Source organism: Balaenoptera physalus (assembly GCF_965194825.1).
Source record: "Balaenoptera physalus genome assembly, chromosome: 20".
NCBI lineage: Eukaryota > Metazoa > Chordata > Mammalia > Artiodactyla > Balaenopteridae > Balaenoptera > Balaenoptera physalus.
The window spans coordinates 44,218,690-44,231,467 of NC_138901.1; the positions used below are offsets into that span (position 1 = coordinate 44,218,690).

The window sequence follows — 12,778 nt, forward strand, 5'->3', positions numbered from 1 at the left end:
GTGTCGTAGCATGTGTCAGAATTTCCTGCCTTTTTAAGGCCGAACAATACTCCACTGTATAGATGGACACCACATTTTGTTTCTCCGTTCATCCGTCGATGGACACTTGGGATGCTTTCACCTTTTAGCTGTTGTAAATTATGCAGCTGTGCCTCTGTTACGTTTATCATCAGAAAATAAATGTAAAAATATAACCAGGCCACCTCCACATGCACGGAACGCCCAGTCTGAGGTGGTAACTGACACTTCCTTGCCTCCACCCCCTTGAACCAAGGCTGAAAACTGTCTCCTACCCAGAACCAGGGCCTCTTCCGTCCCTTGATGCTCTCGCTTGTCCTCCCCAGACAGAGCGTCGATGATGGCCTGGAGCAGGTTGCAGACGGTCAGAGGCAGCTCCTCATTCTCCACGGCCATGAGGCTGCAGATTCGATCTATCCGGACTGCGTGGAGAATCGCTGTGGCCTAGATGCCCCCAGCAAGGAGCACAGTCAGCTGGCCGCCCTTCCCTTCCAGCTGCCCTGCAGGTTAGGGAGTGGGTGATCGCTGCCCCGTGCAGTAGGGACAGAAGACCAGGCAGCCAATGCCTCATGGGACCCGTGGCCTGGGAAGGCCCTTGACACGAGCCATGCCCCTTTCCAGAGGTGTAGAGCTGCTCCATCCGATACAGCAGCCACTCGCCACAGGGGAGGCATTGAACACGTGTAATGCAGCGAGTTCACACTGAGATGTGCTGTGAGGTAAAATGCACACTGGGTTTTGAAGAGTTAGTATGAAAAACTGTAAACTGTCATAACCTTTGCATTCAGCTCTTCCACATAAACCACTTTCAAGAAACTTATCTTTGTTTAGTCAGACCCATTCCCAGCTCAAAGAAAAAATAAGAGGATCAATCTCTGTTGAATCTGGGGCCATACCACCAAGGTTGAGGGGAGACACTTTAGACGCTGTATCAGGGTCTATCCATGCCAGCCACGCCCTGCCCACAGGGCAACGCCAGGTCCTCAGACCGGCAGCCCTCCGTGCCACGAACCCTGCCCCTGCCCTCACCCTAGCTCGGTGGCCACTACACATGCCCGACAGGGTCCGTATTGCAGCCAACATCAGCTCAGGCCTCTTAGTGTCCAAAAGCTGTAGCAACAGGGCCACACCGTTGTTCTGGAAGATCCTCTCGGCCCCTGCTTCCTCACGGCTGAGGACAATGAGGTTTCTGGCCGCCTGAAGGGGGGAGGAAACAATGAAGGTCATGAGGGAAGTCCGGCTGCAGAGGCCTTGGCCAGGAGCCAAGTGCAGGGGCTGCTGCAAGGACTAGGTCTTCAAAATGTCTTTATATTCTTTTGCCCTATAATCCTACTCGTGGGAACATAGCCCAAGAATATAATTCAAAACAAGAAACAGAGTAACTTGCAAGAAAGACCAACTGGATAGGGCTTCCCTGGTGGCGCAGTGGTTGAGAATCTGCCTGCCAATGCAGGGGACACGGGTTCGAGCCCTGGTCTGGGAAGATCCCACATGCCGCGGAGCAACTAGGCCCGTGAGCCACAACTACTGAGCCTGCGCGTCTGGAGCCTGTGCTCTGCAACAAGAGAGGCCGCGATAGTGAGAGACCCACGCACCGCGATGAAGAGCGACCCCCACTTGCCGCAACTAGAGAAAGCCCTTGCACAGAAACGAAGACCCAACACAGCCATAAATAAATAAATAAATAAATAAATTTAAAAATAGCTTTAAAAAAAAAAAAAGACCGACTGGATGAAATATATTGCAGCCATTAAAGTCATAAATGAAAAGACTCAGAAGAAGCTTGGAAAACACATTGGTAAGCAGAAACAGAATCACAGGTTCACTCTGATTGCACTTATGGTAAAATAAACCTGTGTATATATGCTTGTGGATAAGGACTTTAAAAAGGTAGGGAAATGTTAAATTAATTAAACAAGGAGGTGGCTTCAATGCCTAAGCGACTAAGTAAGCAAACCCAAACCACACTTGGCTGTACAGCAGAAATTAACACAACATTGCAAATCAACTATACTTCAATTTAAAAAAACACAAAACAAAGCAAAACCTAACCCTGTATTGCCTCAATGTTAAGAAATCGAACCTTAAGGATGACCGATCACAAACAGCTAACGAACTTTTCCCAAATAATGCAACTGCTTCAGCTATAGCCAATCAAATAATTCCCTTGTTTTGCTTCCACCTCTTTTCTATAAAAGTCTTTTTCCTAGCTCCTGTCGGTGGAGTACCGCTAACCACTTCTGTTTTCACGCTGCCCAATTCAAACAGATTTTGCTCAAATAAATTCTTAGAATTTTTATATGTCTCAGTTTATCTTCTAACAGAAGTGAAGTGATTTCATATGGGAAATTATTTTTCCATTAAAAATGTTCTTAGAATATGGTTTTGGCATTGTTTGTTCGTTTATCTGTTTAGGGAAATCTGAAGTTGCAGGGGGTTCTCAGGAATGTTGAAGGTTGTGGGCAGAGAGCACAAGATGGGATTTGAAAGCCCTGGGTTTGAGTGCTGATTCTGCCACATGCTAGCTGTGTGACCTTGGGCAAGTCATAGCACCTCTCTGGGCCCCAGATTCCTGTCTGTAAAAATAGACAGTTGAGCTGGGTTTTCAAGTGTCTTCCCACCCTAGAGCCTTCCACCTTGAGGATATATATACAGTCATCCCTCAGTATCCACAGGGGATTTTTTTCCAGGACCCCCGCAGATAACAAAATCCATGGATGCTCAAGTCCCTTATATAAAATGGCGTAGTACAGGCGGCCCTCCTTAACCACAGGCAACCAACTGAGGATCAAAATTCCTTAAAAGGCCCCAGATCTGGAGTGGAGGCCTTGAACAGGACCTGAGACCCTGGGGTTGGGCAAAGAACTCATGAGGCAGGAAAAGGAGGAGGTAGACAAATAGGTAGGGAGGCTGATTAGAGAATTCCAGGCAAACATGAGCTGAACCGTCATCGCTCTGTCAGTCAAGGGCTTTGTACTTCTCGAACCACTTTTATCTATAACAACTCAAGTCCTCATATGAGTTTGCTATAAAACATAGCTGCATATTATATGAACTTACTGACCATCAAACTAACAAAAATCCCCCAGGCATTGTCTGCCAAGTTCTTATAAATATTCAGATATTCTTTTTTTTTTTCCTGTGAAGGACTAGAAACATTTTATTTTTTAAAATTTATTTAATTAATTAATTTATTTGTTTGCACCGGGTCTTAGTTGCGGCAGGGGGGTTCCTTAGTTGGGGCTCACCGGCTTATTAGTTGCAGCACATGGGCTCCTTAGTTGTGGCATGCGAACTCTTTTAGTTGTAGCATGCATGTGGGATCTAGTTCTCTGACCAGGGATTGAACCTGGGCACCCTGTGTTGGGAGCGTAGTCTTAACCACTGGACCACTAGGGAAGTCCCTAGAAACATTTTAAAAATGCAGCAAATTTGGCTAAGAGGATGGTATTCTGAATAAAGATTTTCATATTTCAGAATGACTTGTTGCAATGTTTTGAAATGGAATAAAACATTATTTTAATGTGTCATTGTTTCTCAGGGCCAAAAGTAGGGTGAGGCAAGAAAGACACCTTGGGTGCAAAATTTATGGGGCACCAATAACCTCTGTAATCAAGATAAATGCAATGCATTTAATAAATTTAATAAATTTGTATGTAATATGTAAATAAATTTGTAAATGCAATGCATTTAATAAATTTGTATTTAATGCAATGTTTAAAATATCAGAATCAATTTTGTTTACTTTCTCCAAGGAGCCGCCTCCCTGGCCTGCAACCTGTTGGCTGCCTTACCGCCCAGACACAGGAGCAGAGTCTGCAGCGGAAGTACAGTTACCTGGCAGGTCCCAAGAGCACCCGCTGCCGGCCCAGCACCCACCTTCTCCAGCTTATCAGCTTCACTGTTTCCGTCCAGGAGAATCTCAAACATGTTCTGTACCCTCGAGTCTGTGGAGTACTGCACACGGAGCTGAGGAGAGAGGAGGGAGTGGGGAAGAAGGCAGGCAGGGGTCCACATCATTCCAGCGGCTCCACATAAAGTACATCTCAATTAATAGCTTCCTGTCTCCCTCCATCATTCACTCATTCAACAAACATTTACTGAACAACTACTATGAGTCAGACACTGTATAGAATGGAGAACAAAGTCAAGTCCTTGCCCCACAAAGCTGACAGTCTAGTTACATTCGCCGTCCCATTTGGTCTTCACAAGTCTTGGAAGGCAAAGGATCATCACCCCAGTTTTGAAGTCTAGTAAACAATTAGCTATTAGACATTTTAATATGGGCTAAAGGGCTTCCCTGGTGGCGCAGTGGTTAAGAATCCGCCTGCCAATGCAGGGGACACGGGATCAAGCCCTGGTCCGGGAAGATCCTACATGCCGCGGAGCAACTAAGCCCATGTGCCACAACTACTGAGCCTGCGCTCTAGAGCCCGTGAGCCACAACTGCTGAAGCCCATGCATCTAGAGCCCGTGCTCCTCAACAAGAGAAGCCACCACAGTGAGAAGCCCGCGCACTGCAATGAAGAGTAGCCCCTGCTCGCCGCAACTAGAGAAAGCCCGCGTGCAGCAACGAAAACCCAACGCAGCCAAAAATAAATAAATAAAATAAATTTTAAAAAATATATATAGGCTAAAATGGAAATATATCTCCAGGATTGGAAATCTGAAGCAGTTTCTAAGTACCTTTTCAAGCAAATTAAAACCGTTATTTTTGAATGTCTCATCCCTCACTCTCCCAACCCCAGTGCTCTGAAGCTTTCATAAAGTGACCTAACCAATCCATCATCCCCCATCTTGCCAGCTCCTTCTGTACCTCCCACTGCTTTTTTCTGCTGGTCTACGGTGCCACCTATTTTCATCACTCCTTAGTCTGTATTTTGTCAGCCCTTGAGTCTGCACCCTGGACAGTACGACGTGGTCCCACCATGGGGCTGCCCCAGGCACAAAGAAGTGACTGTGTCTTGGAGCAAGGAGCTGTGTGATCAGTTACCTTCCCGCTCTTACAGTGGGGAAAGCAACACCCCAAGGGGTCCCTCAGAACATTGGTAGCTAAGCCAGTACTAGGGCGCAGGATTCCTCACCTCTGGTCCAAGTTCTCCCGACCCCACTCCATTTGCCTAGAAAAGATTCCCTGTTCCTACTGGTTCCTGGCTGTCCTCCATTCCCCAGCAATACCCTTCCCCCAGTTCCTAGGTTTCTCCTGCTGCCTTTGTCCTCCCAGAGAGGAAGATCATGGTGCAGACATACTGAGTTGCAATTTTTTAAAAAGCCTCCATCTGGAATTTAAAAGACTGGTGTTCTAGTCCTGGCTGGCTTGCACCCTCAAGCAAGCATCACGGCATCTCTGATCACTCACAGACAGGTGCCCCTGCCCGCCTGTTCTGTGTCACGTGACCACTCCATCCAAGGGTGTGGAGGTAGGCCAGCCCTGCCTGATGTCCCGCTCCCCTAACTGGTCCCTACTAGGAATGGGGAGAGGTAGCCAAGGCTTACGTGCAGGGGCCCGGCTCACCTTCTCCTGGATGCTGGCGTTGAGCCTCCTCAGTGTCTCCTGGAAGTTCTGGTTCTGTGGCTCCAGGGTGGCACAGCATTGCACATCCTTGAAGGCCTGGGCCAACTCCCCCAGGTGCTCCAGTGCCTGGCTTCGCCGATACAGAGCTTTGATGTCCGAGGAGTTGATGTCGATGGCTAGCAAGGGGGACAGGCAAGGCCTCAGGGGGCCGGGCTACAGACCACCTTCCCCTCCCCCACCGCTACCCCCAACTGCAGGGCTTCTGTGCCCTCCTTGGAGAGTATGCATCCATGTAGACTATCTGGTCCAAGGCTCCCCTTTGTTAGGGAGGCGCCAAGAATTACAGTCTCAGGGTTGGAAGGGAGCTTAAGGGTCATCTTGTCTAATTCCTGACTCTCCAGTCTCGGCTCAGTGATCCCTGCCAAAGGCTCATCCAGCTGGTGCTTGCATACCTCCAGCCGTCCGGGAGCTCCTTCCTTCTCAAGGCAGACAGCTCCTTTAGAGAGCCCTTCCCTCCTCCCGCCTGAAACATATCTTCCTGTAACTTTGCCCTTTTGTCTTGAGTCTAGCCCTGGAACACGCGAGATGAAATCCAGTCCTTCTTCCTCGTGACAGCCTTTTAGGTATTTGAAGGCAGCTCCCTGTCCCACCTGGGAGTTCCTTCTCTGAGCTAAATATTGCCGCTTTCCTGCTCTTCACAGGACGTGTTTCCAGTCCCCTTTCCAGCTGGGTCCCTCCCTTCTGAACTCACTCCAGACTATCTCTGTTTCTCCTAAAAAAAAGTGACCAAATCAAACCCCAACACAGACCTCTGCAGAGGAGAATCCCCTTCATTCTGCGTATTATAGCCCTAAAAATGCAGCCAGGAGAAGTGTTCCCATTTTGATCGTGCTGTTAAGTCTAAGTTCTCTCAGAACTTGAGGCACTCCATGGCCAGCATTTACATATGTTTATTCCTCCTAGTGTCTGTGGAATGAAATAGTGCCTCCGTCTTCCCCTCAGGAAGCGTGGTCCCCACAGAGTGGACCAGGCTGATGCCCTGGCTCTGGGAACCAGCCCTCTCCCGCCGCCGCCACCCCATGAACATATTCAAACCTCCAACAAACTGGCTGTGTCCTTACCGTGACAAAAGGATTTCTGGAAGCAACCTTACAAGCAAAGAAGCTGCCCCAGCATATTTAACATTTAAAAACGTGACTCAGGGATGGGTTTTCTGGAGCTCTCCTTTCACGTAAGGATGGTACATCTGAAGCCCCACCTACAATGCCCAGGATGGCGTTTATACAGTCGGTCATTCCTGCGAGTGTCGAGAGCCTCTTAGACTAAACAGGGATGCAGAAGGGGAGGGAAGGAGGGCAAGTCCGAGTGAGGGGGGCTCACCTCTCGAGGCGTCTGAAGCCGCCTGAGCATAGCTCTCCTGAGAAACGGGGAAGGAGGAAACTTGGTTAATGTGGGCCCGACACAGTGACAGCCAGAGAGGGTCCCCGAGGCGAGGAGAGAGGGCTCGCTGGCAGCTGCCACCGTCAGAGGCCAGGGGAGCGCCCCTCACTGGGCATGGAAAAGTGGACGAGCTTTGGCATCAGGCAAACTCGGGTTTGAACCCAGCTCTGCTACTAACTACCTGGAGATCTTGGGGAAGCTATTGAGCCCTCCTCTGAGTCTTGAGTTTGTTATCTGCGATATGGGCATGGAAGCAGCAGCGACCTCACGGTCTGTGGTTAAAATGCCACGAAATAACCTATAAAAAGCCCCTGTCATGATGCCACTTCCCATGAGGCTGCTTCCCGTGGGATGAGAACTATCTCCATGGATGAATTGCTGTCTCCCAGAGGAGTGGGTCAGGCAATGGGTACCAGAAAGCAGTGGGAGGCGCCCTTCTCCAACCTGAGGGGTCCACTGAGAGGGCTGGGATGATAGGCGTGCCTGTCAAGAGGAGGGGGCTGCCTCCACACCCCTGCATCCTAGCCCTGGCCCTCAGCTCCCTGCCCCTCTTCATCCCAGACCGTTTTCAGGCCACAGGCTGCCAGGTTCCGGTAGAGTGTGGCCAGGAGGGCCTTATCCTTGGTCAGCTTCAGGGCTTGGCTATAGCTCTTTGCTGCGGCCTTGTAGTCCTGGAGCTGGAAATGCCGGTTCCCCTCCTCCTTCAGCTGCGCTGCTTCTGCCTCGGCCATCTGTGGGGACAGGAGGAGCTCCGTCTGGCCAGCCCCTCCCTCCAGACCCGGGGCTGGGTTCCTGGCCTGAGGTCTGGAGCCCCAGGTGCCCCATCCACCAGGATGCGAGGTGAGGATGCAGCCTACAACGGACCCACCCCCAGCACCCGCGAATCCTTTGCCCAGAAGGACATCACAGCATTTGCTCGGAGCGTGGCCCGAGTTGAGAGGGGTCTCGGAGACCCTGTTCCTAGGGAACTCTGCTCAATATTATGTAACAACCTAAATGGGAAAAGAATCTAAAAAAGAATAGATACATGTATATGCAGAACTGAATCACTTTGCTGTACACCTGAAGCTAAGGCAACATTGTTAACTAACTATACTCCAATCTAAAATTAAAAAAAAAAAATCCCTGTTCCTCCCTCTCTCTCCCTCCCAGCTAGACACACCAAGGGCCTGAATTCTCACCGCAGGCCTTAAAATTTCTGGGTCCCCCTTCTCCCTCCCCAGTCCAAGGAGCACTCCAGGCCAGCTCACGTTCTCACGAGGACAATGTTCTCGGTCTGTCCTCCCCCGGGTGCAGCTCCCGTGCGTGTGGAACCCCCAGCCAGGCAGCGTCAGTCTGCCCCTCCTAGCCCCTACCCAGGAGACTTTATCAGCCCTGCTGGTGGCTCCAGACCATATTTAGCCACAGGGGCAGGTGCCCCTGGAGTCTGTCACTGATACTCAGGGCCCTCCCCCTCCCCAGACTGGACAGTCATTACCACGTGGAGGTTCTGACTAACCTCTGCCCCAGCACCCCGCTCAGGGGCGGTCCTGGGGGCTCAGGCACTCATACCCCAAAGAGTGAGAGAAAGATCCAGAGGGACGGGAACCCCCCAGCGCACCCTCCCTCCCTCGGCACGGCTCTAATGCCGCTTGTCCAACTCCATCCCAGATAAACGACCTCCTCTCCCCTCCCCCCCACCACTGCTATTTTGGGAGCAGAGTGACAGCTGAGGGGCTGGCAGACTTGGACACACAGAGCAGCTGCCCAGGTCCCAGACCAACTGGAGACATCCAGAAATGCCCTTCTGGAGGGAGGAGGGAAGAAGGAGGAATGTTCCTTCCCCTCTTCCCCTTGGCCACAACTCCCCTACCCCTTCCACCTGTTGAAAATGTCCTTGCTTTTCAGAAAGACCCATGGGCTTGCTATCTCACTTTAGTGGAAGTGGGATGTTTGTTTGTTCCACTCTGCACCTCTTCTGTGGTTCCTCCCCGTCTGTATGGCGTGGCTATTTTCAGCCTCTCTCTCCCATCAGACTGGGAGCTCCCAGAGGATGGGCTCTGTTCATCCCCCACCAGACTGAAATCTTCTCCCACAGCAAGAGCTGGGGCAACCTGGGAATTCCCTGAGACCAAGGACTGTGCCCCCTAACTGACTGGGACTTGCAGAGTACCCCTCATCAGAAGGGGGTCTTCCTGGGACAAGAGCTATGTATTCACTAAAAACTGTGAATCAAGGACTTCCCTGGCAGTCCAGGGGTTAAGACTCCGCGCTCCCACTGCAGGGGGCACGGGTTTGATCCCTGTTCAGGGAACTAAGATCCTGCATGTGGCTCCACGCAGCCAAAAAACAAAAACAAAAAAACCCCCCAAAACTGTGAATCACTATGTTGTGCACCTGAAACTTATATAATATTGTAAATCAACTATACCTCGATGTTAAAATTTTAATTAAATTAAAATTTTTTAATTAAGAAAAAAAAACTATGTATTCGTCACCAGAGAGGGTCTCCCCTGGGGCAGGAATTGTTTCTCCTCATCCGACTGAGGGTTCCTAAGAGAAATTTATGAGGTTGTCCCTACTTGGATTCAGAATTCTCCCGCATTTCTGTGTCTCTGAACCTGGGCTGTGGGCACCCTCCCAGAGGGCAAGGATAGCATCTCATGCAGTTTGATTTCCCCTGGCACAGAGCCTGGAAGAATCAGTGCCCAATGCATGTTCCTAAATGAATGAATGAATGAAGTCTTTGTGCTGATGCTTTGCTTCACTTACTACCATTCTGTCATCCTCTCCCCTATATCTTCAAACTGAGAAAGATACTGCAGGAGAAAAAGCATAGGTGGGATCACTCACACTGGATTCTGCTCTTAGCTCTGTGACCTTGAAAACACAGCTCTGTGACTTTGGACAAGTTCTACTGCTTTGCTGGACACGAGATCCAGCCTTGATTATATGTTTGTTGACTGAATAAACGAATGAATGGATGGGTGAATTTCCTGCCCTCATGGTGTCCCCAACCCCGGGCCCCTTTGTGGGCGGCTCTCTGTAGCAGTGACATAATATGGTAAAGGATCCTGCCATTGGCAGAGAGAGATCCAAGGGACCCTAGATTCAAATCCTGATTCGGTAATTCATTCCACAAGCATTTCTTAAGCATTTGCTATGTGCCAGAAACTGTGAATGATTATGGAAGCAGAGAACATTCATGGGGGTAAGGATTTGTGTCTATTTTGTTCACTTACATATCCCAAGTGTCTGCAACAGTGCGTGGTATGTAGTAGGTGCTCAATAATATTTGTTGAATGAATGGATGAAAGACTTCCATGGATCTGTGATTTCTGAAGAATACCAAGGTGTTTTGAAATCAGGAAACATGACATTGTTTCAGAGAAGGTTTCCCTGAGTAAATGATTGAATGAGTTAATGTACGTAGAGCTCCTAGAACAGTGTCTGACAGAGACCTTTGTTAAATGATTGAATGGATATTTAAGGCAAGACCTGAAGAATGAGGAACTGTTCCAGTATGTATTCATCAGCTCAGGCTGCCACAGCAAAATACCACAACTGGGTGGCCTAAACAACAACAACAAATGTTTATTCTCACAATGCTGGAGGCTAGAAGCCTAAGATCAAGGTTCCATCATTAGGGTTGGTTTCTGGTGAAACTTCACTTCCTGGCTTGGAGATAGCCACCTTCTGCGGTGTATTCACACAGCCTCCTCTCTGTGTGAGAGCAGAGAGAGGTGTGGGGCGGCGGGGGAGAGCACGCGAGAGCTGTTGTTTCTCCTCCTCTTCTTATAAGGACACCAGTCCTGTCAAATTTGGATGCCATCTTTATGACCTCACGTAACCTTTATTACATCCTTATAGAGTCTATCTCCAAATACAGTCACACTGGGGGTTAGGGCTTCAACGTATGAATTGGGGGGGGGGGGGGTGTGCACAAGTCTGTACCAGTTCCAGAAAACAGCATGGGCAAAAGCACTTGGAAGAACTAAGAAATAGCCAGAAAGATTTGATCTTAAAGTGAGAGGAGTGGCTGGAGAGGTAAGGCTGAGTGGACCATTATAAGGAGTCTGATTTTTTCCTGCCTGTAATGGGAGCCATTGTAGGGTTTTAGGACAGAAAGTAACAGACCAGATTTTTTGGTTTGAAACGTCACTCTGGTTGCTGTGTGGAGAACGCACAGGAGGAGGCAGGGTAGAGACAGGGAGGCAAGTGAAGAGGCTATTGCAGGGACCACGGTGACTCAGAGCGGAGTGTGGCAGTGGAGATGGAGAGAAGAGATTCTAGATAGGTTCATGAGGCAGCACTGGCAGAGCCTGAGACTCCCTGGATGCAGGGGGGAGAGAGAGCGAGAGAGCGAGAAAGAGAGAGAGAGAGAGAGGAGCTGACAGGAAGATCCCAGGTTTCCGGTAAGAGCGCTCCTGGTCCGACTCTGCTTTAGTTCCTCATCTGTAACGTGGGGTGAAAAGAGTTGTGAGGATTAAATGAGTTACGTATGTAAAGCACTTAGAACAATGCCTGATACATTGCTATCGTTATCATTATCATTATTATTATTGTTATTGCTCTACACTGTTGAAAACTGTAGGAATTTTTTGCTTCTGTACGCATCAAGTGTTATTAATTTATTTGATCCATTTATTTGAGGCCAGGAGCGGCGCGACACTTCCCCTCCGCAACACCAGAGGGCGATGTGGCGGATTGCAGCACCGCTGGACCACGGGGGCGGCGCTCCGTCCCGCCGGAGTTCCTCCCTCCACGTGGGGACGCAGGATGGCGGCGGCGGCGGCGGCGGCGGCGGCGGTGGGTGGGCCTGAGTGGGGGTGGGGGCGCCGCGGCTGGGCGCTCGGGCCGGGGTCCCCGAGGCCGGAGGGAGGCGGAAGTGGGGGCCCTTCGGTCCGGGCGGCGTGCATGACGCCCGCCGCCCTTGTCCGCACAGAACGAGGCGGCGACGCGCGACGTGCAGCGACTGCTAGTGCAGTTCCAGGATGAGGGCGGGCAGCTGCTGGGCTCCCCGTTCGACGTGCCCGTGGACATCACCCCGGACAAGCTGCAGCTCGTGTGCAACGCGCTGCTGGCCCAGGTGAGCGGCGGGCCCGGCGGCCCCGCGTCTTCTCCGCCGGGCGGGGGGCGGGCGGCGCTGCTCTGGTTGGGGACGCAGGGGATCGGGAGACCGAAGGTCTCGGGTACATCCCCACCACTCTCCCACAGGGGTGATAACAACCCGGCGGTGCCGTCTGCCTTGGGGAGGGTCGGAAGATGTGATCAGTGTGAGAGCGCTTTACGCGCCCACCATCGGGAGTTCACCTGCGGAGAGAGACCGCGTTTTGAACGCATTGGGTGCATCGTAACAGTGATTCCTTGTCACAGCTCCTCATTATATTCCCATTGTCATTAATATCCCCATTTTACAGTGTTGCCTGGAATCATTCAATTATTTGTATGGCGCTGCGCAGTAGGTGGTAGATTGGGAGTTGGAAGCCAAATGTCAGATTCAAAACTCATGCTCTCCTAAGCCGGTGTTTATCAGAATGCTGCCCTCTGTTGAGGGGCGGGAGGCTGTTTAAAAATGCAATACCTGGACCCCACCCAAGACTTACTACACCAGACCCTGGGGTGAAGCAGAGTCTGCCTTTTTCAGTCAGCTTCTTGGATGCTTCTTACACATTATGCAGCATGGTCTGGTGGTTTAGAAAACGCTGCATAATGCTATATACTAATCCTAATGCTGGACTTTAGTTTTCTTTCTGAAGAACCTGAATTAGGCATTAGCAATAGGACGTTGCGCTAATCACTTAGTTGCTCTGAGCCTCAGTTTTT

General features: G+C 50.3%; 2 protein-coding genes across 8 annotated transcripts in view; one reads left to right on the forward strand and one right to left on the reverse strand.

The window, feature by feature from the left end:
• Nucleotides 1-8,563, reverse strand: part of UNC45B (unc-45 myosin chaperone B) — a 28,931-nt gene extending 20,368 nt beyond the window's left edge. The window contains exons 1-7 of one of the 5 annotated variants that reach the window (XM_082439978.1): nucleotides 8,472-8,563; nucleotides 7,537-7,704; nucleotides 6,914-6,950; nucleotides 5,534-5,709; nucleotides 3,898-3,987; nucleotides 1,048-1,215; nucleotides 294-462 (exon numbers count right to left, since the gene is read on the reverse strand). In XM_082439978.1, coding sequence (XP_082296104.1) covers nucleotides 294-462; nucleotides 1,048-1,215; nucleotides 3,898-3,987; nucleotides 5,534-5,709; nucleotides 6,914-6,950; nucleotides 7,537-7,704 — 808 coding nt within the window. In that variant the 5' untranslated portion in view covers nucleotides 8,472-8,563. Of the gene's footprint in view, nucleotides 1-293; nucleotides 463-1,047; nucleotides 1,216-3,897; nucleotides 3,988-5,533; nucleotides 5,710-6,913; nucleotides 6,951-7,536; nucleotides 7,705-8,154; nucleotides 8,179-8,223; nucleotides 8,399-8,471 lie in introns of those variants that run through there. The other 4 variants (XM_082439977.1, XM_082439979.1, XM_082439980.1 and 1 more) reach the window with 4 other exon arrangements.
• NLE1 (notchless homolog 1) overlaps nucleotides 1-12,778 on the forward strand; it is an 86,756-nt gene that overhangs the window by 66,451 nt on the left and 7,527 nt on the right. The window contains exons 2-3 of one of the 3 annotated variants that reach the window (XM_082440048.1): nucleotides 11,606-11,761; nucleotides 11,898-12,041. In XM_082440048.1, the coding sequence (XP_082296174.1) occupies nucleotides 11,732-11,761; nucleotides 11,898-12,041 (174 nt within the window). In that variant the 5' untranslated portion in view covers nucleotides 11,606-11,731. Of the gene's footprint in view, nucleotides 1-11,605; nucleotides 11,762-11,897; nucleotides 12,042-12,778 lie in introns of those variants that run through there. The other 2 variants (XM_082440047.1, XM_082440049.1) reach the window with 2 other exon arrangements.